At 42.3% G+C, this 26,788-nt stretch overlaps 1 protein-coding gene across 3 annotated transcripts in view; it reads left to right on the top strand.

Annotated features, from left to right (window-relative positions):
* Positions 1-26,788, top strand: part of ATOSA (atos homolog A) — a 66,492-nt gene that overhangs the window by 12,683 nt on the left and 27,021 nt on the right. For all 3 annotated transcript variants that reach the window (XM_056572339.1, XM_056572337.1, XM_056572336.1), the window contains exons 2-3: positions 17,730-17,914; positions 24,335-24,537. In XM_056572339.1, the coding sequence (XP_056428314.1) occupies positions 17,730-17,914; positions 24,335-24,537 (388 nt within the window). The remainder of the gene's footprint in view (positions 1-17,729; positions 17,915-24,334; positions 24,538-26,788) is intronic.

The following is a 26,788-nucleotide window of genomic DNA, read 5'->3' as shown; positions in this document are numbered from 1 at the left end:
AATATATATTTATTTAATATAATATATATTTTCACCTATGTTTGTATTTTTATTTATTTATTTATTTTTGTTTGTTTAATTTGTATGTTTGTTTTTTCTCTACATAAACCAAAAAGTGGACAACAGATGTTAGACTGTATGGTACTATACTATGTATGCTGCCATATTATACTCTCCTGCTGTTGCAAAACTACAACTCCCAGCAAGCCTTTGGCTGTCCGGACATTCTGGGAGTTGTAGTTTTGCAATAGCTGGAGGCAGCCTGCTTGGGAAACGTGATCTTAAACTAACACTTGTTGGATAAGAACTGTAATCCAGAATCTGAAGAAGCTTGTCCCATTTATAGTATTTTTATGGGCCGTATGAGGCCTCCACAGATCAGAGGTTGTATAGGGCCACGTACGTCAGGTCCGTGGCGCCATTTATGGAACAGATCTTAATTTCCGTTAAACACGCCAGAACTCCTGACAGAAACCGTGTCACAAGTGTGAACAGAGGCCTTATTCTTCTATTATCTGCACCCTGGTATTGTATTACAGAGCCGCTCTGCTGTCCCCGTTCTCTGGTATCAGTCCATCTTTAGAGCGAGCGCTCACGTGTTTATTATTTTATGGCTTATGTGGATGTTCTTGCCTGAGATCCTGAAGTGGAGCAAAATCCAGCGGAGTTCACAGGAGGAGAAACAAACAGAACACTGGCTGCCAAGGAGCAGGAAACCATAGAAGCCCTCTCCTGTCTGAGGACATGCGCCCGCCAATCCCAAACCTCAGCCTGTTGCTATGTGAATTTTTTTTTATTTTTTTTTTTTTTTTTTTTCTCTTCCTTCTTTGTGAAAGACAAAAATCTTGGAGCAGAAGTTACTGAGTGTGCCCCTCGGGCAGTGTCTGTAGCCTTCACGTGGAGTTGGAGACACTGACACTGTTGTGTACTATGGTAACACAACAAAGGTGTGTGACAAACACTTTATATAGTCACTCCATGCCTTGTATACTGTGTGGGAAGCTTCATGTAGTCATGTGTGTGTTCAGGACAGGGTAGTCCTCTTCCATGCACTGCTGCCAGTGCCTTCTCATTCCCATCATCGCTGTAAAGCAATAAAATAAACTTGCTTATAAAAGAAGTTCCTCCAGCAGCCCCAACAGGCCCCATTTTTAAGAATGGGTAGTGAAAAGTATTGTAATAAAATTCCTTTCACGAGTAGATAATCTTCAGGAATACAGAATCTGTTGTAATTACATATTCTATTGTTTCAAAGATTCTTTGCACCCTAGTGTCGACATGTTACATAAATGACATTTGTATCCGGTGTCATTCGCATTCGGCATTAGGAACCCCCTGGTTCGCCTTCTTTATGTATGGCATTCTGCTCGGGGTCTCTCTTGTATTCTGTATTTCCCATTAACAATAAAGCCTTAGCACCTCTCTTTCTGCCAAGTAGTATTGTGCAGTGCTGGAAAGTTGTGCAGTTTCTGTCTGACTTTTGTGCCCGTTCCAGCAGACGGGAAGCTTTTCTGCCAATGATTTTCTTACTGTATAGAGCAGTGGTCTTCAAACTGTGGCCCTCCAGATGTTGCAAAACTACAATTCCCAGCATGCCCGGACAGCCGTTGGCTGTCCGGGCATGCCGGGAGTTGTAGTTTTGCAACATCTGGAGGGCCACAGTTTGAAGACCGCTGGTATAGAGTGTAGTCTGCTATAGACACTTGAGGGGAGATTTATCAAAACCTGTCCAGAGTAAAAGTTACTGAATTACCCGTAGCAACCAATCAGATCGCTTCTTATTTTTTCAGTTGCCTTTTCAAAAATAAAAGAAGTGATCTGGTTGTTAAGGGCAACTTTTGCTTTGGACAGGTTTTGATAAATCTCCCCCTTGGAGTGTCACAAATAGAGATCACAGGTCCAGAAGTAGAACTGGGCAATACAGCCTGAAATTAAAATCCTAAGGCTATGTTCACACTATGGAATCTAAATTTAATGGGACTCTGCTGTGCTGTGAGCACGGCGGAATTGCTGTGCCAGATATTTCTGGCACGGAAATTCCGTATCCACAAAAAAAGAGAAAATGTTCATTCTTCCTGCGGACTCTGCACAGAATGCATATGCATTTAATGTGGACATTCCGAATATTTTTTTTTTTTTTTTTAATACCAAAAGTGGGAGATTTGTTGTAATGAGGCAGGCAAATAGCTGTTAGGCAAAGGTACATGGACTTAAGTCTTAAACAGGGCTTCTCTCCCTTATAGCCTCACACACAGGCATTAAAAACACAAAATAAATGTCCAGTGCTGACTAGACAGATCTCCTCCCTGTTTATATAGGTGGCTTACTAGTGATGAGCTGTCTTCAGCACCTGTGCTGATCTGGGTTAGTCTGAGAACCTGTAGCCACCTAGAAAGGGATTGAGACCCCACTACTAACCTTCCTTTTATCCAATAAAAATCAAGGCCTAAAAAACAAGACCAATTTCCTATTTTAGGCTGGGTTCACTCTACGTTTTTGCCATACTGTTTTCAATCCGTTTTTCTAAAGAAAACCGTATGGCAAAAAAAACGGATGGAACAGTATGGAAAAAAGTAAACCGTATGCGTTTTTAAACAGTATACTGTTTTTAAAATTGTATACAGTTCCGTCAGTTTTTATAGAAAAAAAACCATACGTTTTTGAAAATTTTGTCCATTTTTAACAGGAGGGGTCTTGGGTGGGGACTTTAGGGTTCAAATGCACATGTGCAAAGTAAAAACGTATACGTTTTTCCCGTATGGAACCGTATACATGTGCGTTTCCCATTGACGTCCATGTTAAAAAAAAAACGTATGCGGTTGCAGTACGGTTTTTAAACCGGAGACAAAATCGTGGTCAACCACGGTTTTGACTCCGGTTTAAAAACCGTACTGCAACCGCATACGTTTTTTATTATTTTTTTTATTTATTTATTTTTTAACATGGACTGAAGAGTGCAAATGCAGAGTCAGTCAGCAGCTCCTAGGTGCTATTGCTGAGGAGACAGCAACTGCAAGATGGTGGCGGGCAGCATGATGCACACATTTCTGTTTCCATAGGGGTTGTTATCCAGCTTTTCCAGACTTCTGAATGGGAAATCTGTCTAGTTTATAGTGATTTAATCTGTCCTGTGATTATTGCTGCGTGAATCGTTCCAGCACATACTCCACAATGATGGGTATTGTAGTTCATGTTAGGGGATCATGAGGACATCACCATACATTAGAGCAGTGTTTCCCAACCAGGGTGCCTCAAGCCTTCGGCTGTCCAGGCATCCTGGGAGTTGTAATTTTGCAACAGCTGGAGGCACCCTGGTTGGATAACGCTGCCTTAGAGGATGTGGTTAAGCAGACTAGCTAGAACCGGAATGTAAATTCTGCTCTGTGCTGACTACTTAGCTGGATTAGAGATGATGCTGAGGGTGGAGACAGGTAGCTAACCTCATACATAACACGGCTCTTTTCACATCGTTTATTAGGAAGTTTGTCTTGTCTAATAAGGCGACAGACCAGAATCTTTTGTGTCGGTATAAAATGGTGATAAATATTCTTAGTGTATTGTTTAGTGATGTCTTAAAATGCATTTTTATATAGAAGGAAACAAAACGTATGTAATGCAGGTCCTATGGGGCCGCTGCCCTTGGCTCAGCGAGAAAGGGAACTGGCAGCTGCTCAACCCTGCTCATCCAGCCTAAATGGGTGAACTGGCACATTCTGCAAAATCAGGGACAGCGGCTCATTTGAGGGCAAGGGCAGTCAGATCCACTTCCCCAACCCAAGGGTTTGATGTGTGAGTAAAGGCAGATGAGTGTTCATCTTGTGGGAGGTTGTTCCATGTTTATAATAATACAGTCAGCTGTATGGCAGCTCTGGTAAGTACACTTCATGACGTCATGCTGTACACATGAGGCTAAACAGCAGTTGCGTATGCAGTGAGTCTGAATGACAACAGTCTTTACAGACATCTGCCATCAGGAGAAAGTCTGGAAGCCCCCATACAGATAGCCAAACTATAGGAAAGGGAAAAGCAAGAGTTACTTAAAATGCTTTTTTTTTTTTTTTACAACCAGGACTTCCTGAATGGAACGGAAAGTTAACTATTAAAACATGATGCCGGTTCCTTTTTTTATTTTTTATTTATTTTTTTGTTCTGTTTTAAGATGATACACCTTGTTTTTTGTGCGACAACTGCATCCTCCAAAATGGGGCCTAATTTTATCTCCCAGCTATATGACAATGTCTAACAGTATGTTTCATGTAGCAGAATGGGGGTCCCCTGCTTCGCATATACCTCTCTTTCCTATTAAGTGTTCCACAACTCGCCTAATTTACAATAGAGGAAGGCATTCTCGTATGGACAGCCACCTCTCCTTACCAGGAGGTCTGTACCACTAAACTTATACGAATGTGTTCTTGGTTAGCCTTTTGCTTCAATCAGGGTGCCTCCAGCTGTTGTGAAACTACAACTCCCAGCATGCCCGGACAGCCCTTGGCTGTCCGGGCATGCTGGGAGTTGTAGTTTCGCAACAGCTGGAGGCGCACTGGTTGCAAAACTCTGGCTTAAGCACACAATGATTTAGGAACACTTAAAGGGGTACTCTGGTGGAAAACTTTTTTTTTTTTTTTTTTTTTTTTTTTTTTTTTTTAATGAACTGGTGCCAGAAAGTTAAACAGATTTGTAAAATGCTTCTATTAAAAATCTTTACCCTTCCATTACTTTTTAGCAGCTGTATGCTACAGAGGAAATTCTTTTCTTTTTGAATTTCATTTTTGTCTTGTCCACAGTGCTCTCTGCTGACACCTCTGTCCATGTCGGGAACTGTCCAGAGCAGCATAGGTTCGCTATGGGGATTTTCTCCTGCTCTGGACAGTTCCTGATACGGGCATCAGGTGTCAGCAGAGAGCACTGTGGACACGACAAAAAAGAAATTCAAAAAGAAAAGAATTTCCTCTGTAGTATACAGCTGCTATAAAGATTTTATTAATAGAAGTAGTTTACAAATCTGTTTAACTTTCTGGCACCAGTTGATTTAAAAATAAATAAAATAAAGGACCCCTTTAAAGGGTTACTCCTCAATGTCCGGAACATTGAGTTCCTGAACGCTGTGTGGGCTTCCGTGTTCACGCCCGCCCCCTCGTGACATCACTCCCCGTCATGTGACGTCACGGCCTGCCCCCTCAATGCAAGTCTATGGGAAGGAACGTGACGGCCATCTCGCCCCCTTCCTATAGACTTTCATTGAAGGGGCAGGCCGTGACGTCACGAGGGGGCGGGCGTGAACATGGAAGCCCACACAGCGTTCAGGAACTCAATGTGAACATTGAGTTCCTGAATGCTGGGGAGCGGAGTAACCCTTTAAGAGTGTAAAGATCATGTTCTCTTCCTTTCGTCACTAATTCTTTGGTCTTTGTATCCTAGGTAACAAAATTGGGCCTACATGCATATCGGGTGATGGCATGGATTTACATGCCTGCTCTTATTGTATGTAAATGATACTTTGACACAGGCACCTGCAGTGCCGCCTCCTTGTTTTGCTCTGCTTCATCTATTACCCGACTCCTGCTGTGTTTGGTGATATCCATAACTTGCCTGCACAATGCTCAGTTCATCTGAGTGATTAGAAGTGTTACGTTCCGGGCTCCGCAATACTGTTAATACGCTGACCAGACATTTTATGGCTGGTAGTTGCGTTGAATGTTCACGTACTCATATGTCGTGCTTGGATTTCAGTAATAGCTGACCAGATACATGGTTTTTCAATGTTTTCTTTCAGTATTCAAAGTTATCACCTGTACTCTAGATATGTAGGGATCCTGGCAGTCAGACCCCCATCAATGAAGCAGTTATCCAGGCCTGTCGCTACAGGACAGGCAAAGCAAGCAATTGCTTGGTGCCCCGAGCTGGCCCGGGGACCCGAGCAGAGCCGGTGCTTGCCCATCCTGTAGCGACGGGGCAATTCCCCCCATCACTATTAAGGACATCCCTGTGTCCCGAAAGATGTTTTCGGGACACAGGGATGCCCCCGTTAACGCGGGGCCCCAGAGAGTTAAGTTTGAAAACACAGGGGCTGCCGGGAGATAGTGGACGTCACCGACGCCCCCTGCGTGCGCCCATAGCAACGGAGGCGCAGAAGACCGGAGCATCGAGGAGGAGGAAGACGTGCGCTGGCCAGCTTGGTAAGTGACCAGCGGGATTTCCTCTTCGGTGTTCCGACCACCGCTTCTCTGGTCCCGGGAACTAATGCCATGGCCAGACTGGAGGAGCGGTGGTCGGAGCGCTGAAGTGGGGCAGCACACAGGCATACAGCCTACAGCCATACACTGTATATGGCTGGAGGAAGTATGCCTGTGGGGATCACTGCCTACCTAATGTGGGGGAACTCTGTTGCACCTAATGTGGGGGCCTCGTATCGACATTTACTCACGTCGCGCTCCTAGAATTCAAGGGGCGGCGTTACTACATCATGACGCCGGCCCTAGAGCATGACGTGCGTGAACATCAAGGAGGGGGGCCTCCATGTTCTTTTTGCTTGAGGCCCTCAAATTCCTTTAAACAGCCCTGCAGTTATTGATCGCTTAAATAGTGGTCCTTTATGTTCTGTCTGTCAATCGTGCATGCTGCCACTCCAGTCAAAGTCAGTAGGGTGAACAAAGATGGCAGAGCTGAGTCCTCTTCTTTCTCATGATCTGTGGGGATCTCAAAAAGTCAGGACCTTGCTGGTCATATAGCCATGAGATCCTAGTGTTATGCCATCACTTTATGGTAGTGGGAAGAACAGGTGGCAGCCATCTCTTACTTAACATAGGCATCTTATCTATTGTATCAGACATACCTTTGTTTACTTTCTCACTAAGGATTTATTGGTGGCAGATTGAGACAGAATTATATTGGTATAATGCTTAAAGGTCACATGAATCTTAAAGGGGTATTCCACTTCCCCAGCGTCTGGAACTAAATGTTCCAAATGCTGGGTGCAGGCTTCGGTGGTGACATCACGCCCCCCTCGTGACATCACGTGCATGCCCCCTCAATGAAAGTCTATGGGAGGTGGTGTGGCAACCCCCGAAACCTGCACCCAGTGTTGGGAACATTTTAGTTCCGAACGCTGGGGCAGTGGAGTACCCACCTTAAAGGAAAGAGGTCACTAATGAAAATGTTGACAAATCTGCCAGCATCGTGTTGTAAAGCAGGAGGAGCTCATCATCTTGCTAGATAGTGTTGTGGTAAAATAAACGTTTAGTATAACTTTGATCTTTCTAGATTTAGAATGCTAGTGGGCCGGTTTCACTCAATGATTGACAGCTGTCCTAACATGTATCAGTCACTGAATAGTACCATCCACTGGACTCCTAAAGGGGTACTCTACTGGAAAACATATATATATATATATATATATATATATATATATATATATATATATATCTCTAAATATATATATCTAAATGTTTTTTTTTATGTTAAATCAACTGGTGCCAGAAAGTTAAACAGATTTGTAAATTTGTTCTATTAAAAAAATCTTAATTCTTCCAGTACTTATCAGCTTCTGTATGATCCACAGGAAGTTACTCTCTTTTTTGCCTTACCACAGTGCTCTCTGCTGACACCCCTGTCCATTTTAGGAACTGTCCAGAGTACAAGTAAATTCCCCATAGAAAACCTATCCTGCTCTGGACAGTTCCTAAAATGGACAGAGGTGTCGGCAGAGAGCACTGTGGTCAGGCAGAAAAGAAATTCAAAAAGAGAAGAAATTCCTGTGGATCATAACAGCAGCTAAGTACTGGAAGGATTAAGATTTTTTTTTTTTTTTTTTTTTTTTTTTTTTTTTTTTTTAATAGAAGTAATTTACAAATATGTTTAACTTTCTGGCACCAGTTTATTTTTTTTATTTTTTTTTTGTTTTCCAGTGGAGTACCCCTTTTAAGCTCAGAGTGAGCAAAGATTTGTATGAAAAAATTCAAGCTATACTGTGTTTTTTTCCCACAACCATACTGTGAATCAGCTGATCTATTACATCATGCTGACAGATGATGTGGATACATGCTATGGATCCTGGGTGAGTGTATCTCCGATTCGAAAATTTCCATCAATCAATAGTATGTAAAGATATGAAACTGCGTAATATATTAAAGAAAAAATGCCTCTGTCCTTACTTATCAGGTTCCTTGCCTCCCCCTCCTCCTTAACAATCTGTATAGCTAAATGGAGATAGGTTTTCAGTTTCTCTATATGCTTATTTGAAGTGTTTTCTTTTGTCTCCCAGTATTGCTATAGCTTTCCATGCCCCACTCACAGGGTGTTTTCATGTGGAGGTACCTGAGGATCATGCAATGATGAACTGAGAGGATTAATTGCTCCAGCTACAGGATCCACGGTTATTAGACGTCAGGCCGTGGCCGCTCTGATCTCCGCTGGAGAATTACTGCCGCTCCTCGGGTTAATACCTCTTTGCCCTGTGTAACTAATTTCTCTTCTCAGCAGAACTTACATTTTCATTATCTTTCCCTTCAGCAACACTTTGCACCTCACATGACTTTCTGCACCCGGAGTCACACACAACCAGTGTTTCCCCAACCAGGGTGCCTCCAGCTGTTGCAAAACTACAACTCCCAGCATGCCCGGACAGCCTCTGGCTGTCCGGGCTTGCTGGGAGTTGTAGTTTTGCAACGGCTGGACGCACCCTGGTTGGGGAAACACTGCACTATACCCTGCTTTGCCATTTTATACATCTGGTGCATATGTTATTCCAAATAAAATGTCTGTTCAGATATTTACTACTTTTACATGTATGGGGATTAATGATACTCCAACTTCTTGATATGGTCAATCAAGATATCTAATAAAGTGCAAGATGGCTTATAATTTAGTCACTAAGTGGCCACTTACTCTAAAACATACTAATAGTAGAATTTGGTATTTAGATTGTGAGCCCCAATGGGAACAGGGACCAGTGGGAATATATATATATATATATATATATATATATATATATATATATATATATATATATATATATATATATATATATATATATATATATATATATTTATATATAATATATTATAGTGCCGCGGAGCATGGTGCCACTAATAATGAAATTATTTAAATAATGGAATTATTTATTTTTAATAATCTTTTTAAATAAATAGAGAATCAAAACTGTAAAGGAGGAAAATATATTTAAAGGGTAGCTCCCACCATCCTATTTTTTTTTTTATTTTTTTTACTTATTTTTTTTTTTGCTAGCCCGTTCACTCCCCCCCAACATATCAAAAAATAAAGTTGGTAACAGTGCCCATTTAAAGGAAGAAAAACTAACACGAGGCAATAGTTTTTTACTAGAGGGGCAAAAGTTTGTGCAGGAATATCAGGAAGTATTACTTTACTGAGAGAGTAGTGGATGCATGGAATAGCCTTCCTGCAGAAGTGGTCGCTGAAAATACAGTGAAGGAGTTTAAAGCATGGATGAGGTGTGTGTGTGTGTGTGTGTATATGTGTATATATATATATATATATATAATATATATATATATATATATATATTATACACACTACATGGCTATCCTTTATATGAGAGAGGGCCAGGGACTTTTCATAGTATTTGGGATATTGGGCAGACTAGATGGGCCAACTGGTTCTTATCTGCCAACACCACCTATATTATCATTATAATTTTTATGGATCACTACCATACTGTCAGTGATATCTGTAAATAGTCCTTATGCTTCTAGGGATGGCTGGGTTGAAGTGTGCCTCTATGGGAACATCCGTGTTACTCTTGCAGCACTGAGATATTGTCCCAGTAAGCAACATGCGTTTTTTATATATATATATATGTTTATTTTATTAAACAGATTTTTCAAACTTTACAACAGCAACATAAAAAGGATGACACAGAAGGTCGAGCCAACAAATAGGAAAAATTAAATGATACAAGGGAATAGGAAAACAAAAAAGTTAGACAAGACATTTGGCGACAAACTTCATAGAGACCACATGCGTTTAAAGAGAACCTAAGACCAAGGGGCATAACTATAATAGTGGCAGTGTATCCCAACCAGTGCGCCTCCAGCTGTTGTAAAATGACCACTCTGAGCAAGCCTGGACAGCCTTTGGAGCATGTGGGTACCGGATAATCCCCCTCTACTATAAGTCTATGTTCACACAGCACAATTTCTGTATATGGATTTCAATGGGATTCTGCTGCACTGTGCTCACAACTTAATTTCCTCAGCTGATGTTTCTGCCGCAGAAACCCCGATATGGGTGTGTGTGTGTCACCTTCCCCCCCCCCCCCAAACACACACACACTTTTTTTTTATTTAATTAATCTATGGAGAACATTAGCCCCTTTTTTATTATTGTTATTTTTAAATCTACAGACAACAGAAGTATTTAATGTGAATGCATCTGGGGAATAAAAGACCGCTATTACTGCACTTTGATGCCGGAGACCCATGTGAGGGATATGGCAACCAATTAGATCACTTTTTTTATTTTAAAAAAGGGCCTCTGTAAAATAAAAGAAGGAATCTGGTTGCTATGGGCAACTGGTAAACTTTTCTTCCAAACAGGTTTTGATAAATGTCCCTCATTGTGTAAATGTATTGTAACCCCACAACCCAGATGCATGGCTTTAAAGCTTTTTGGACCATGCAGCAAGATATGTAACACAACACCTCGTCCCTCATTCCACTATCACTTGTCAGCTATGGACACTTTTTAGCAAACTAGAATGGGTACATCCTAAACCTCTGCACCCCTATATCTCCACCCTAGCTAGCTTACCATTCTGTTTATAGAACTGTGCGGTTATGGCCCTACTCCATAATCAATAGCAATGGGCTTTGCATACAGGGAGTGTCTACACTATGCATGTGCAGCCAGTTGGCTAGTGTTTCCTGATTAGCGTGCCTCCAGCTGTTGCAAATCTACAACTCCCAGCATGCCCGGACAGCCAACGGCGAAATTTCCGCCCAGAGATTCGGTCAGCGCCGACTGAATCAGTGAGTCTCCAATAGACTGCATTGTGTTCCGCGAGTATTTCCGCCTGAAGAAAGAGCAACGCCATTCTTCAGGCGGAAATTTCCAAGCGGATTTTCCGTTCACAAATTCCGCAGTGTGAATTTGTGAAGGGAAAACCATTCACTACACTATACATTTTAGCAAGCGGAATTTCTGCCTGCAATTTCAAAGCGAAATTGCTGATGGAAATTCCGTAGTGTGAACCTAGCCTAAGGGTTTTCTTCAGGCTTGTGTGACAGGTTTTTCAATGTGACTTTATTCTGCTTTCCACAGGACATCTACTTACCTCTAGCTGTCAATCTGGTAGATTTGTAAAATAGAAAGAACAATTTTCAGCCTGAACCTGCTGAAGTGAATAGAGATGAGCGAACTTACAGTAAATTCGATTCGTCACAAACTGCTCGGCAGTTGATGACTTATCCTGCATAAATGAGTTCAGCTTTCAGGAAAGAGTCTCCTAGGACTGTATCCACCTTTTCCAGCCCACAGGAGCACCTGAAAGCTGAACTAATTTATGCAGGATAAGTCATCAACTGCCGAGCCGAGAAGTTCGTGACGAATCGAATTTACTGTAAGTTCGCTCATCTCTACAAGTGAATGTCCCTACAGTAGATCTAGCCATCTGTTGTTGTGACAGTGCCGAAAGAGTTAACCCACTGACAGCTCTGCAAATGTATAGTAGCCCCCTGGGGTGTCAGATGGGTTAAACAAGTGTGTACAGGATTGTACTCAATGGTTATTTATAGTATAGCCCATGTTATGTCATCACTGTTATCATTGTAGACAAGACACTTGCCATTTGCTGAGCCATATGTAATAATGTCTCTATACAAGATGCACTGAAAGAGCTGTGTAGTGAAAATATGTTTATATCTGAAGCCTGAAACAAAGCCCTGTAGACAAATGAATGTGGTCTATGTATACAGCCCCTGAGTAATGGATGACATCAGCTGCACGTTCTACACAATTGTCACCTATTCTGCTATTTATGGGAAAGTCACAAGCAATATCCTACAAGTGACTCTGCTGATACATGATATTGTAACCGAAGGGGTCACTTGGTGCTCTCCCTGTTTTTATTCCTTGACCCATATGAATTGGGTTGTAAATCCCTATATCCCACTTCCCTGTGCAAATAAAACTTTATTTGCATTTACATTAGACAGTAGCGATTGTGAATACGGCATGACTGATGTAATGGTCGGCTAAAGCATTTATTATTATTATTATTATTATTATTATTATTATTATTAGGATTTATTGTTACAGTAATGCAAAGCAGCTTATGTGACTGTATCATGGCTCATCCTTGTGTGTGTTCTCCAGGACCCTGTCTTTATAGGGATGACATGCTGTTCTTTTAGGCTTTGGTGCCTGGAATTACTTTGCTCACACTAAGCACACATTGCTTGTACCATAGGACAGTAGAAGAGCATTTCTAGTAATTTACTAGGTTTTCTGAGTAATAACTGTACAACAGCACATGTACTACCTATAGCAGCAGGACTTGACAAATGTCATATGCTCCGCATAACATCACACCATGATCTATGAGTCAATTATGTCAGGTTTTCTCTATGCCAGGATGACATAACATCTCTATAATGTGGGGATCCCTCTTATCCATAACCATAAAAAAAAAAAAAAAAACCTCCCCTGCAAAAAGTTCTTCCTGTTGACTGGAAGACATGGTCATGTGACATCACTGTGAAGCTGCTCTTACCAACTTGTCTGTGGCCCCTTTTATACCAGGTTGGGCCCCACCAGCCTCAGGTGATGACTAGAGGTGGAGATGGTCTTTTAAAGGAGATTTCCCCAAAAATTCTGCAGGCTTCCCCTTGGTTTTGAGGTGTCCCCATACAGAAGCCTCTTACCTCTGCTTCTCTACACTGCGAGATCGGGGTATTAAAGCTGCTATTCCCCTCCGGGAGAGCACAATTCGGGGGGGGGGCGTTAGTGGATAGGAGATGGGATGAAGCAGACACAATGAGGAACAAGAGGGCGCGCATTGTTCATCTGATGTCTGCTGCTCTTTAACACCTAAAGCGCTGACCCACAACTCAGACACTATGGCTTATCATATAAGAGCTTAGTCTTAGCAGTTATCCATGGGAGCAGCCATTTCATCTGAGCTGTTTTCAACAGCATTTAGAGATATTCTTAACAGCAAGGACATAAGTGAAAATAGACTGCAGCTGTCCTATGGATGGGAAAGGTTTCAGGCATGGCCTGTGACCTTTCCATGGGGAGGCTGAGCTGTGAACATCTATTGTTTTATCATTATACTGGTGTCACCTTTCAATGTACTTCTGTCTATGATAAGAAGGCACTGCTGGAAAGTGATCTGTACTGAACCGGAAGGATCAACTTAGTGTTGAACCTAGTGGTTGGAATAATAAACTGTAAGATTCCAGGCTTAATTTAAAATATAGATATTAAATTGGAAAATTAGAAAAAATCATCTAAATTTTTTTAAGATGTTGAACATAAAAGCCTAATTTAAGCAGCAGTTTCCTTTCTGCCTCTATAGCTGTGTGTATATATAAAAATATATAGTGGTTCTTTCTCGCCCTGTAAGTTAATTACATATTTTCAGCTGTTATGATTATGTATATTTTGTTGATTATAATTAGTTTACATACTGTGGGGACACTTTATTCACCCCTGTAGCACAGAGACACCTTGTAACAGCGCAATGATATGCTTCACTTTTGTATTACATGCTTTGGATTTTATATATTTGTACTAATGATGCTGTAATTTAATTGATACCTGTATCACATGATCTTGCTTGATCTCTCTCTTTCTCTCTTTCTCTCTTTCTCTCTCTCTTTCTCTCTCTCTTTCTCTCTCTCTTTCTTTCTCTCTTTCTTTCTCTCTTTCTTTCTCTCTTTCTTTCTCTCTTTCTTTCTCTCTTTCTTTCTCTCTTTCTTTCTCTCTTTCTCTCTCTCCCCCTATCTTGAAGGGGGACTCCGTTGGAAAGCTTTTTTTATATTATTTATTATTATTAATTATTAAAAGAAAATTTTTAAATCAACTGGTGCCAGAAATGTAAACAGATTTGTAAATTACTTCTATTTAAAAATGTAGTCCTTCCAGTACTTATCAGCTGCTGTGTGTTCCAGAGGAAGTTCTTTTCTTTTTAATTTTCCTTTCTGTCTGACCACAGTACTTTCTGCTGACACCTCTGTCCTAGTCAGGAGCTGTCCGGAGCAGGAGTAAATCCCCATAGCAAACCTCTCCTGCTCTCGACAGTTCCTGACATGGACAGAGGTGTCAGCAGAGAGCACTGTGGTTAGACAGAAAATAAATAAAAAAATAAAAAACTTCCTGTGGAGCATATAGCAGCTGATATGTACTGGAAGGATTAAGATTTTTAAATAGAAGTAATTTACAAATCTGTTTTAACTTTCTGGCACCAGTTGATTTAAAAAAATAAAATAAAAAAATTCCAGGGGAGTACCTTTTTTTTTTTTTATTTTATTTTTTTTTTTTTTATTTTTTTTTTTTTAAAGCAGTTTTCAGGACACCCATACTATTTTGCATTACACTGACACATAAGGCCACTTCCATATTCCAAACAATAGTTGTCTCTTCGAGTTCTTGGCCTCCAGATGGTTATGAAGCATTAATCCTTAGTGTAGTTGTAATATTGTGACACATATCCCCACCACACTGCATACAGAAAGCTGCCTCCCAGTCCCCCCAGTAAATATGACTGATGTTCTGTGTAGGATGAGTGATGCCATCATGTGTCAGTTTTATGGCGTGCTCTTCACTTCTATTACTGCGCTATTATTCCTCCCATAATCTTTGCTGTAATTGGGGATTTGACATTCATGGCAATCTATTAAACCTTTATAGAAATGCTGTCATAAACGTAAACAAAGCAGTGAGTGTGGGTAATGTGTGAGCAGTCCTGCCAGCTGGTGGTACTTACTGTATGGGCTCTGACTGGAACTAGTACAATGAGATCTTTGTCCTTTTCTTATGAATTCTTCTTCTTCATAAAGAAACAAATGATTCCACACCAGTGTTTCAGTATGCATAACATTTACAAGCGTAGAAGAAACATTAACCCTTCATTGGAGGTTTTCGGCTTTTTCCTATGTGCATCTGTCTATCGTCAGGAGAGACAAGTAAAAATATACTGTGTGAACGTAGCCTAAGTAGAGCTTTTTAATGTGAATAGAAAAAACGATTAAATAGGCAGTACAGTGGTCCCTCAAGTTACTATATTAATTGGTTCCAGGACGATCATTCTATGTTGAAACCATTGTATGTTGAGACCAGAACTCCTGGAAACCTGGTAATTGGTTCTGAAGCCACCAAAATGTCATCCAAAAAATAGGAAAACGTGAGGATTAAAGAAAAATAAGTAGATAACTAATATAGATAAAGAAAATCCTTATAAAGCAAATCCTTATAAAAGTAATAAAGATCTGCTGGGAGCTGTAAATCACGGTCTATGTCAGTGTTTCCCAAGCAGGGAGCCCCCAGCTGTTGCAAAACTACAACTCCCAGCATGCCCGGACAGCCAAAGGCTGTCCGGGCATGCTGGGAGTTGTAGTTTTGCAACAGCTGGAGGACCCTTAGTTGGGAAACACTGGTCTATGTAGAGGACAGGAGCTTCTTCAGGGTCCTGTCCAGTACACATAATGGCCCTCATTTACTATTCTAAACCCGACCTCTTTTGTCGTTTTTTTTTTTTTTTTTTTGGCGCATCTTTGTCTGCGACATGTCGCAGACATAGTGCGCCAGTCTGCGACACGATGCAACATTTTTTCCCCACGGACCCGATGTGGATTCTCCCAAACCCGAAAAAGGGGCGTAACCCAACATTTCTGAGCTTTCCCACGTATTTATAAAGGTTTCCAACCCGAATTTGTTGAATTGTTGTGGATTTTTTCCCAACAACTCAGAGGAGTTGGAAACCAAAACCTACAAAACCCACGTGCGACAAACAGGATGCGACATAATAATAAATACCAGGGGAAAAAAGCAGTCGGGTAAGAAAGCAGCATAGACTTACAACCCGATTTTCTAAGTAAATGAGGGCCACTGTCCTAAAAAAGTAACATGGAGCCGCCCTCACCTGGTGTCCAAAGGAGCAGCTATCCCTGATACAGGTAAAGTGTACAGAACATGTAATACCTCCCTGTACTGTAGGGGGCGATACCAGACACCAGTCAGTGCAGGCATTTCAGTAATACAGGGGTTTTACCACTTATTGTCTATTCTGATTGGTCAGTTCTTCCAGCCATTGACACGTTTCACAGATCTGGACTGTCTGTACATTGTATGTTGAGTCTGGTTTTAACTTACAATGGTCCAGAAAAGACCACTGTATGTTGAGACTATTGTATGTTGAGGCCATTGTAAGTTGAGGGATCACTGTATGTATATATTATTTTGTATGTATTTTTTTAATTTAATTAGATTTCCGAACTCCCTTCCTGCTATATACTTTTAAATGGACATACAGTTGTGTAACGTCACATTGTTAAGGATTTGTGGAATGTGCGGCCTTAATCTGCCATGCTGGCATTGGTGAAGGAGACTGTAGCTAGCAGGTCGCAGCTTTGGATAAAGGGACTCCTAGCTGGCCCATATGGTTGAAGTGGGTATATGAGGCATCTAGTGCCAGCTGCAAGAAGGGACACCTGCAGTAGGAACCTTTACAGAAATCCCATATCGGTGTAACATGAAAGCATTTCTCTTCTGTGAAAATATTGGAAAATGTGAGCCTTTTTTTTTTTTTTTAGATTATTTATTTTCACACTTTAAGACTATGATGCCAGAAAAGGCAGTGGGGGATGTGTATCCAGATGGTGCAAGGAAAAGCCTGTGTTGTCTCGGAGCCAGCTTTGGTGCTTGTATATGAAAAAACATTTTGAAAAACAAATGTTGTTAACGCTTCGCAAACATCGATATCAGTCACTAAACTTGGGAACACTCCAGATCAAAGATAGATGTTGCAATAAGAATTGATCTTGCCATAATGTGACATAAAGGACAATGCGTTTACTTTGTATCACCATTTGACACAAAATAGTCCTAATAGACACGTACCTAGTGTTGCTTACTTCCCTTAACAGCTGTGGATTGAGTATACTGTAAGGGATCAGACCACAACACTGACATATTATTTCTGCTGTGTGGGCTGGTTAAAGTGGTACTCCGCTGCTCAGCGTTTGGAACAAACTGTTCCGAACGCTGGAGCAGGCGCCAAGAGCTCGTGACGTAATAGCCCTGCAAGTCTATGGGAAGGGGTGTGACATCATGAGAGGGCGGGGATATGACGTCACAAGCTCCCAGCGCCTGCTCCAGCGTTCGGTACGGTTTGTTCCAAACACTGAGCAGCGGAGTACCACTTTATAAACCAGGTAACCAAATGGAATGGGGCAAATCTTATCTCGAGAACTTGTGACATTTTCTTCTCGCTTGATGTCAATTTATAAAACTCCTTTTTTAACATGGTAATAGATTTTAATTAGTAGATCTTTAGCCCTGCTAGGTATAGGTGAAGTAATACCAGATGTTCCTGACATTCACTTACAGTAGTTGTGCCAGGAATAAATTGGAGAATGTTTCTGGCAGTTCAGGGTATGTGTTCATGATAGTAAAATGTGAATGGAAAAGTCCTGCTTTGTCGGTTTAGCAGCTTTTGATCCTGAGTTAACTGTATATATTGTGCTTTCTTGTAGACTCGTTGGATGAGTTCTTTGAATATGAAGCGGAGGATTTCCTGGTGTACCTGGCTCTACTGATCACAGAAGGTCGCACTCCTGAGCATTCAGTAAAAGGCAGGACAGAAGGTCTTCACTGCCCTCCAGCACAATCCAGTCAGCCTGGGGCTAATAAGCATGAATGCAGTGATAAGGTGCCGAAGGTACATATATTTTTTATTTATTTACTTAATTTTTATTACCTGTTGTCACATAGAAAAACTTTTGACATGTCAGAGGTTTTGATTTGGTCTGGGTCTCTGTGCAGAGACCCATCCTGATTCAGGCAAATCTTTGTGTCGCTGCTCCAGTAGATGTCTATGGAGCAACAAGACAAAGATCTCTATGGGGGGGGATTATCAAAACATGTGCAGAGGAAAAGGTGACCAGTTGCCCATAGCAACCAATCAGATAGCTTATTTAATTTTTCAGACGCCTTGATAAAAATGAAAGGAATCTGGTTGCTATGGGCAACTGCACCATTCTTACTCTACACATGTCTTGATGATTATCCCCGCTGAGCCTGCAATCGTATGGCAATGCTGTGCACTTCTCTGGTCTCTTTCTACTGATTGGTATGAGACTCGGCACCAAGACCCAGAGTGATCAAGACTTTTGACATGTCCCTGTGACATGTTAATAGCTTTTCTAAGTGACAGGTATATTTTAAAACCTAAAACTTCAGTGTAAAAGATGTATGTCAGGTAAACACAACTGGACTACCACTTCTCCTGATAGGCCTTCTGCTATAAAGCAGTAGAGTTATGCCTTATCCCAGAGTGTCAGTGTTGTGTCCTCTCCATTATCAGTTTCCTTTCCTATTTTCAAAATTATTTAAAGGTGAATTTTTTTTTGCAAAGTCTTAAAAGGTATTTCCCATACATTTAATTATTAATAAATAATCTTGTCTTTTTATGTTAAATTATTTAAGACTGGACACTGCCCTGTAGGTCACTACTGAATACCCTTAGGCTATTTGAAAATATGCAGTATGACCTCAAACCCATGCATTGTGTGATTTGCTCCTTCTAAGGGTAGGGTTACACACAGTGCATCCACAGAATATATTTGACACCGCGAATGAGCCGCCTGCACAGAGTAACGGCAGAGCGAGCTTCATCCTCCCTGTAGCTCTGTGTGTCCGCTCGTAGTTGTGGATTTCCCACTGGAAGTCACAAACTGACACACATCTACCCGGCCGCAGCAGGGAGCTGCGCTCTGTGACTGCCGGCAGCGCATTCACATCTTCAAATACTCTGCAGATGCAGTGTGTGTGACTCTACCCTAAAACTCCATCCAGCTGCGCTGGTACATTGTGAACGTTGCCTAAGCTGTTATGTCAGGAACCAGTTAGATTTGAGTTCTTCCTCCCAGGGTTGTATCTAGGGTAGATCTAGGGATTTTATCTGTTTATCCTGTTCTACCTATGGTTTTATTTTAAAGACAATGACAAAGATTTATCAAAGACTGTAGAGCTTATTTTCCCATATATTTGGCGCAACTTGTCTGCAACTTTCCATTTGTTTACATCCCTCCACTGAAAATTTCATCTTGCTTACATAGACGGTTTTTCACTTTGCAGTGCACCCTGATCTGTCAACTGCGACTGTTGCAGATCTAGGTGCATCTGATTAACCCCTTCCCACAGAATGTCATATATAAACGCTGGGTTGTTCGCGCATCCCGACGTTTATAAATGACATTCAGTTAACCCGACGATGCGCAGCATCGCACGGGTTAACCAGCAGAAGTCCCGCTGTTTCCAGCAGGAGACAACTTCTGCTTCACCCCCTAGGACCATCCATTGATGGTCCTGGTCAGCGATCACTGTGATTGGTCCCTCTGGACCAATCACAGTGGCCTGGGGTGAAAGTTCAGATCTCCCGCACTGCCCGCCCCTGGAAGTCGGGCAGAACGGGGGAAGATGGCTGCGGTGGCTCGCGGGGACCTGCGGCCTTACCTGGAGCAGCGGCGGGACCGGCCACGTGGAGGAGCAGCGACAGGACTGGCAGGTAAGTACATGGTCCTCAGAGGCACAAGTGAAGATCTTCACTGCTGCTTCTAGGAGTCTGAAAACTACAACTCCCAGCATGCCCAGGCAGCCTTTGGCTGTCTGGGCATGCTGGGAGTTGTTGTTTTTGCAACATCTGGAGGGTCCCAGTTTGGAGACCATTGTATAATGGTCTCCAATCTGTGCTCTTCCAGCTGTTGCAAAACTACAACTTCCACCATGCACTGACTGTCCAGGCATGCTGGGAGTTGTAGTTCAGCAACATCTGGCCCTTCAGATGTTTCCGAACTACAACTCCCAGCATGCCTGGACAGTCAGTGCATGTTGAGAGTTGTAGTTTTGCAACAGCTGGAAGAACACAGTTTGGAGACCATTATACAATGGTCTCCAAACTGGGGCCCTCCAGATATTGCAAAACTACAACTCCCAGCATGCCCTTCAGCTGTCTGGGCATGCTGGGAGTTGTAGTTTTGCAACAACTGGAGACACACTGGTTGGGAAACATTGTCTGTTTCCAACTCTGTTTCCTAACCTGTGTGCCTCCAGCTGTTGCAAAACTAGAACTCCCAGCATGCACTAACAGACCATGCATGCTGGGAGTTGTGGTTTTGCAACAGCTGGTGCGCCCCCCCCCTGTGAATGTACAGGGTACCTTCACACGGGCGAGGGTTTTACAGTGGGTTTCTCGCTGCAAGTTTGAGATGCAGCAAATTTTGCGCTGGGAAACTCGCTGTAATCCTCTGCCCATGTGACTGTACCCTAAAAACACTACACTACCACAAAATAAAATAAAATATAAGTTAAAAACACTACATATACACATACCCCTACACAGTACCCTCCCCCCCCCCCCCCCCCCCCAATAAGAACGTCCGGTACGCCACTGTTTCCAAAGCGGAGCCTCCAGCTGTTGCAAAACAGCAACTGCCAGTATTGCCGGACAGCCATTGACTGTCAACGCATGCTGGGAGTTTAGCAACAGCTGGAGGCACCCTGTTAGGGGTATTCTACGCCAGTGATTCCCAATGTCCACCCCTATTCAAATCCCTAATTTAGGCCTCAAATGCGCATGGCGCTCTCACTTTGGAGCCCTGTTGTATTTCAAGGCAACCGTTTAGGGCCACATATGGGGTATCGCCGTACTCGGGAGAAATTGCGTTACAAGGTTTGGGGGGCTATTTCTCCTTTAACCCTTTATGAAAAGGACATGTTGGGGTCTACACCAGAATGTTAGTGTAAAAAATTTTTTTTACACTAATATGCTGGTGTTGCCCCATACTTTACATTTTCACAAGAGGTAAAAGGGGGAAAAAAAGCCCCCCAAAATTTGTAACGCAATTTCTCCTGAGTACGGAGATACCCCATATGTGGGCGCAAAGTGCTCTGCGGGCGCACTACAAGGCCCAGAAGGGAGAGTGCACCATGTACATTTGAGGTGATTTGCACAGGGGTGGCTGATTGTTACAGCGGTTTTGACCAAGGCAAAAAAAAAAACACATGTGACCCCATTTTGGAAACTACACCCCTTCACGGAATCTAATGAGAGGTGCAGTGAGAATTTACACCCCACTGGTGTCTGACAGATCTTTGGAACAGTGGTCTGTGAAAATGAAAAATTTTGTACAGCCCACTGTTCCAAAGATCTGACAGACACCAGTGGGGAGTAAATTCTCACTGTACCCCTTGTTACGTTCCTCAAGGGGTCTAGTTTCCAAAATGGTATGCCATGTGTTTTTTTTTTTTTTTTTTTTGCTGTCCTGGCACCCTAGGGGCTCCTTCTCTTCTGAGCATTGTAGTTCGCCCGTAGTGCACTTCAGGTCAACTTATGTGGTACCTGCATACTCAGAAGAGATGGGGTTACAAATTTTGGGGGGTATTTTCTGCTGTTAACCCTTGCAAAAATTTGAAACTTGGGGGGAAACACACATTTTTAGTAAAAAAAAAAAAATATTTTTTACATATGCAAAGTCGTGAAACACCTGTGGGGTATTGAGGCTCACTTTATCCCTTGTTACGTTCCTCAAGGGGTCTAGTTTCCAAAATGGTATGCCATGTGTTTTTTTTTTTTTTTTTTTTTTGCTGTCCTGGCACCATAGGGGCCCCCCAAAAACCATTTCAGAAAAACGTTCTCTCCAAAATCCCCTTGTCGCTCCTTCGCTTCTGAGCCCTCTACTGCGCCCGCCGAACAATTTACATAGACATATGAGGTATGTGCTTACTCGAGAGCAATTGGTCTACAAATAGAAATATAATTTTTTTTCCTTTTACCCCTTGTAAAAATTCAAAAATTGGGTCTACAAGAAAATGCAAGTGTAAAAAATGGATTGTGAATTTTCTCTTTCACTTTGCTGCTATTCCTGTGAAACACCTAAAGGGTTAAAACGCTGACTGAATGTCATTTTGAATACTTTGGGGGGTGCAGTTTTTATAATGGGGTCATTTGTGGGGTATTTCTAATATGAAGACCCTTCAAATCCACTTCAAACCTGAACTGGTCCCTGAAAAATAGTGAGTTTGAAAATTTTGTGAAAAATTGGAAAATTGCTGCTGAACTTTGAAGCCCTCTGGTGTCTTCCAAAAGTAAAAACACGTCAATTTTATGATGCAAACATAAAGTAGACATATTGTATATGTGAATAAAAAAAAATGTTATTTGTAATTTTTCATCACATTTTGGGATTTTTCACCAAGAAAGCATGCAAGTTACCACAAAAATTTACCACCATGTTAAAGTAGAATATGTCACGAAAAACAATCTCTGAATCAGAATGATAACTAAAAGCATTCCAGAGTTATTAATGTTTAATGTGACAGTGGTCAGATGTGCAAAAAACGCTCTGGTCCTTAAAGGGGTACTCCGCCCCTGGCATCTTATTCTCTATCCAAAGGATAGGGGATAAGATGTTAGATCGCCGCGGTCCCGCTGCTGGGGACCCCGGGGATCGCCACTGTGGCACCCCGCCCTCATTAATGCGCAGAGCGAGTTCGCTCTGTGCGTAATGACGGGCGATACAGGGGCGGGCCGGAGCAGCGTGACGTCATGGCTCCGCCCCTCATGACATCACGGCACGTCCCCTTAATGCAAGTCTATGGCAGGGGGTGTGACGACCACCACGCCCCCTCCCATAGACTTGTATTGACGGGGGCGGGCCGTGACATCACGAGGGGTGGAGCTGTGACGTAACAATGCTCCGGCCCCTGTATTGCCCGTCATTACGTGCAGAGCGATCTCGCTCTGCGCGGTAATGATAGCGGGGTGCTGCAGCAGCGATCCCCGGGGACCCCAGCAACGGGACTGCAGCGATCTGACATCTTATCCTCTATCCTCTGGATAGGGGATAAGATGTCTAGGGGCGGAGTACCCCTTTAAGGGGTTAAAAAGCTCCAGGAATGTACACCAGCTTCAGCCTTGCTTATGTGTCTGCTTTTCTGACTACCTACAGTAGAAAACTCACACCAAGCAATATTGTAAATGCAAAGGAATGTTTTTATATTATTTATTTTGTTAATATATTTAGAATGTTTTATTTAAAAAATGTTGCAGTATAGTGACATTTTATTTTATAGATGTAATTTAGGCCCCTTTCACACTATACCTTTATCCATTTTAAAAATCCGTTATTTGTTCTCTTATGAAAACCCTGAAAATCTGCCGTTACAAAATCCCATTATAGTCTATGGGATTTTTACATTATCCGTTTTAACCAGTTATAGCCCGTTATTAATAACAGACGTTATTTTGTGATGGGAGAGATTAACGGGAGAAATAGTGCATGCACTCTTTCTTCCGTTCTATTTCTCCCGTTACTCTCTCCCATCACAAAATAACGTCCGTTATTAATAACGGGCTATAACGGGTTAAAACGGATAATGTAAAAATCCCATAGACTATAATGAGATTTTCAGGATTTTCGTAACAGAACATTATAACGGATCTTAAAAAAGGATGAATGTATAGTGAGAAAGGGGCCTAAAATGCATGTATTTACAATATAATACAGTTATTCACAAACTGGTTATAGGTCTCCACACCACTCTGCAGAGCTCTCCTCACACCTCCTGTAGAGCTGAATGGTTTTTCCGCGTGAATTCTGTGTAGATAAGTGAAAACGTGATTTTGGCGCAGGTGCGCCAAATTTATCAAAGAGAGTGTGCCATAATGATAAATCCGTGGCACGTCAAGAAAAGCAATCTTTGATAAATCTCCCCAAATGTATTTTATGCAAATTTACCACATTGTTAAAATACATTAAATAAATAAAATTGATTATTTAAAAAGTTCTGGAGGAGGCGGCTGTAATAATCAAACATTGTCTGGTGTATGGATCCCATGTATTTCAGTTGCTATAAAGCGTACACACACCCTGCAGTACTGACAAGTGTGTATGTAGTATTACCACCGCAGGACAGTCTTTTTTTATTTCTTAAATAGATTTATTTCACTTTATATTGAAGTATGACTCTTATCTCTAGAAAAATCGAATACGCCATTTCAAAAGACAAAAGACTGCTTTATTAGTCAGATGCCTTTTAGATTCTACTCCAAATATTAAATTGCATATTTTCTTTTCAGTGCCGACAAGCCAGGAAAACAAGATCTGAGGTTACCCTGTTGTGGAGGAATAATCTTCCTATCATGGTGGAGGTGATGCTGTTACCAGACTGTTGCTATAGTGATGAAGCATCTGGAACGGAGGGGAATGATTTCAATGATCCCGCAATGAAACAAGATGCCCTCTTGCTGGAGCGGTGGACTCTGGAGCCAGTTCCCAGACAGTACGTTTCCTTTTCCTGAACAGTCTTTCCTGGAAAAAAACTGTTTACGTGGTTCTTGAAGTTTTGTCAGTGAGCAGGCATTGGCTCCTTTGTTTCTTTATATTGGTATTCGTGTTCAGTGCCAGGCACCACCAGGGTTGTAATTTCCATATCTGTAGATGTAAATAAGAACAATTGTAATGCCTTAATAGCCTACTTAATACTGGAACTAAGAGCATATATAATATATAGATAGAGAGAGATATCTGTATTTAGTTGAAAATAGGCACATCTCCATTATCATTTGCTATAAAGTGTGTGTTAAACACAAAACTATGGACCAACCTTTTAATGCTGACCTTAAAGGGATTATCCAGCATAAGGTGATTTTAGTACATACCTGGCAGACAGTAATGGACATGCTTAGGAAGGATCTGCGCTCGTCTTGGGGATAAATGGCTATGCTGTGATATTACCATTACACTGTGGCTAGCTTTCTGTGAATTTGTATTTCCTGTTTTCAGTTTCCTTGTTTGCCTACAAATCCCATGATTCCATTTTCCTCCTTCCCAAACATCAGATACCACACCCATTGAAACATAAATGAGCTGCAGACCTGTGGTCTTCAATACAGGGTGCCTCCAGCTGTTGCATTAGTTGCAGATTGATCCCTCCACCCATTGAAGCAGACAGGCTCCCTGTCATCAGCTGACTAGTGAATCAGGTCTCGACCGCATTGTAAGCTGGGAAAAATCCGAGACAGCAGTTATTTTGTATGCTGTTAAAAATAAATATTGGGGTGAAAAATCACATAAGAATTGTGAGAAAACCGCCACACACAGGTACAGACACTATATTATGAACTACACGAACTCTACAGCCCCTGTAGCATAGTCAAATAAAAAAAATTCCAGGAATACCCCTTTAACCCCTTCCTGACCTATGACATACCTGTACGACATGAGTGGGAAGGTGTTCCCGACCCATGACGTACAGGTACGTCATGAGCATTTTTGCCGCTACTCGCGGCATCCCGCAGCACCCGGTAAGATGGTGGCTATCACTGATAGGCAGCCATCTTACCATACGACCACGGAGGGTTTCATCCTACCCCCCCCAAGCGATTGCTGCTATCAGCTAGTCAAATCTGACTAGCTGATAGCAGCGTTTCGCTATGAGAATACTTAGCAGCGCGGTGTGAGTCCTGATCACGGGGATCGGGACACACACCGCTCTGCTAAGTGTCACTTACCCGTCCCCCGGCGTCACTTACCCGGCCATGCGGTGTCCCGAGCGGTACCAGCGCGAGCGGCGTCCTCCATGAGGTCCCGGCTGTGGTGCGTCCGACAGAGGCGGTCCAATTTTTTCACGGGTCTTAATTTTTCACCTCACACCGGCGGTGAGTTTCCAGCAGCAGGGCGGCATCTTCATTGGCAGCAGTGAGATTGCCGTAAAGCAATCTCACAGCTGCCTCTGGGAGTTTCAAAACTTCAACTCCCAGCATGCCCAGACAGCCTTTGGCTTTCTGTGCATGCTGGGAGTTGTAGTTTTGCAACATCTGGAGGTCCACAGTTTGGAGACCACTGTATAATGGTCTCCAATCTGTGCTCTTCCAGATGTTGCAAAACTACAAATTTCAGCATGCTCAGTCTGTCCAGGCATGCTGGGAGTTGTAGTTCTGTAACATCTGGAAGAGCACAGATTGGAGACCATTATACAGTGGTCTCCAAACTGATGTTGCAAAACTACAACTCCCAGCATACCAGACTGCCCAAGCATGCTGGAAGTTGTAGTTCGGCCACATCTGATCATTCAGATATTGCCGAATTACAACTTCCAGCATGCCTGGGCATGCTGGGAGTTGTAGTTTTGCAACAGCTGGAGGCACACTGATTTGGAAACACTAAGTTAAGTAATAAACTTTCAAGTGTTTTGCAACCAGTGTGCCTTCAGCTGTTGCATAACTACAACCTACAGCATGCACGGACAGCCAAAGGGCATTCTGGGAGTTGTAGCAGTATGCCTCTAGCTGTTGCATAACTACATGTCCCAGCATGCCCTTCTGCTGTCACTGCATGCTGAGATTTGTAGTTTTTGCAACAGCTGAAGGCACACTGGTTGCGTAACACCAGCCAAAGGGCATGCTCGGAGTTGTAGTTTTGCAACAGCTGGATGTTTGACCCCCCCCCCCCCCCCCCCCCAAAAAAAAATGTGAATGTACAGGTACACTCACATGGGCAGAGGTTTACCATGAGTGCTGCAAGTTTGAGAT

This window comes from Hyla sarda, chromosome 4, assembly GCF_029499605.1.
Source record: "Hyla sarda isolate aHylSar1 chromosome 4, aHylSar1.hap1, whole genome shotgun sequence".
In the NCBI taxonomy this organism is placed as follows: domain Eukaryota; kingdom Metazoa; phylum Chordata; class Amphibia; order Anura; family Hylidae; genus Hyla; species Hyla sarda.
This window is presented reverse-complemented; position numbering and strand designations above follow the sequence as displayed.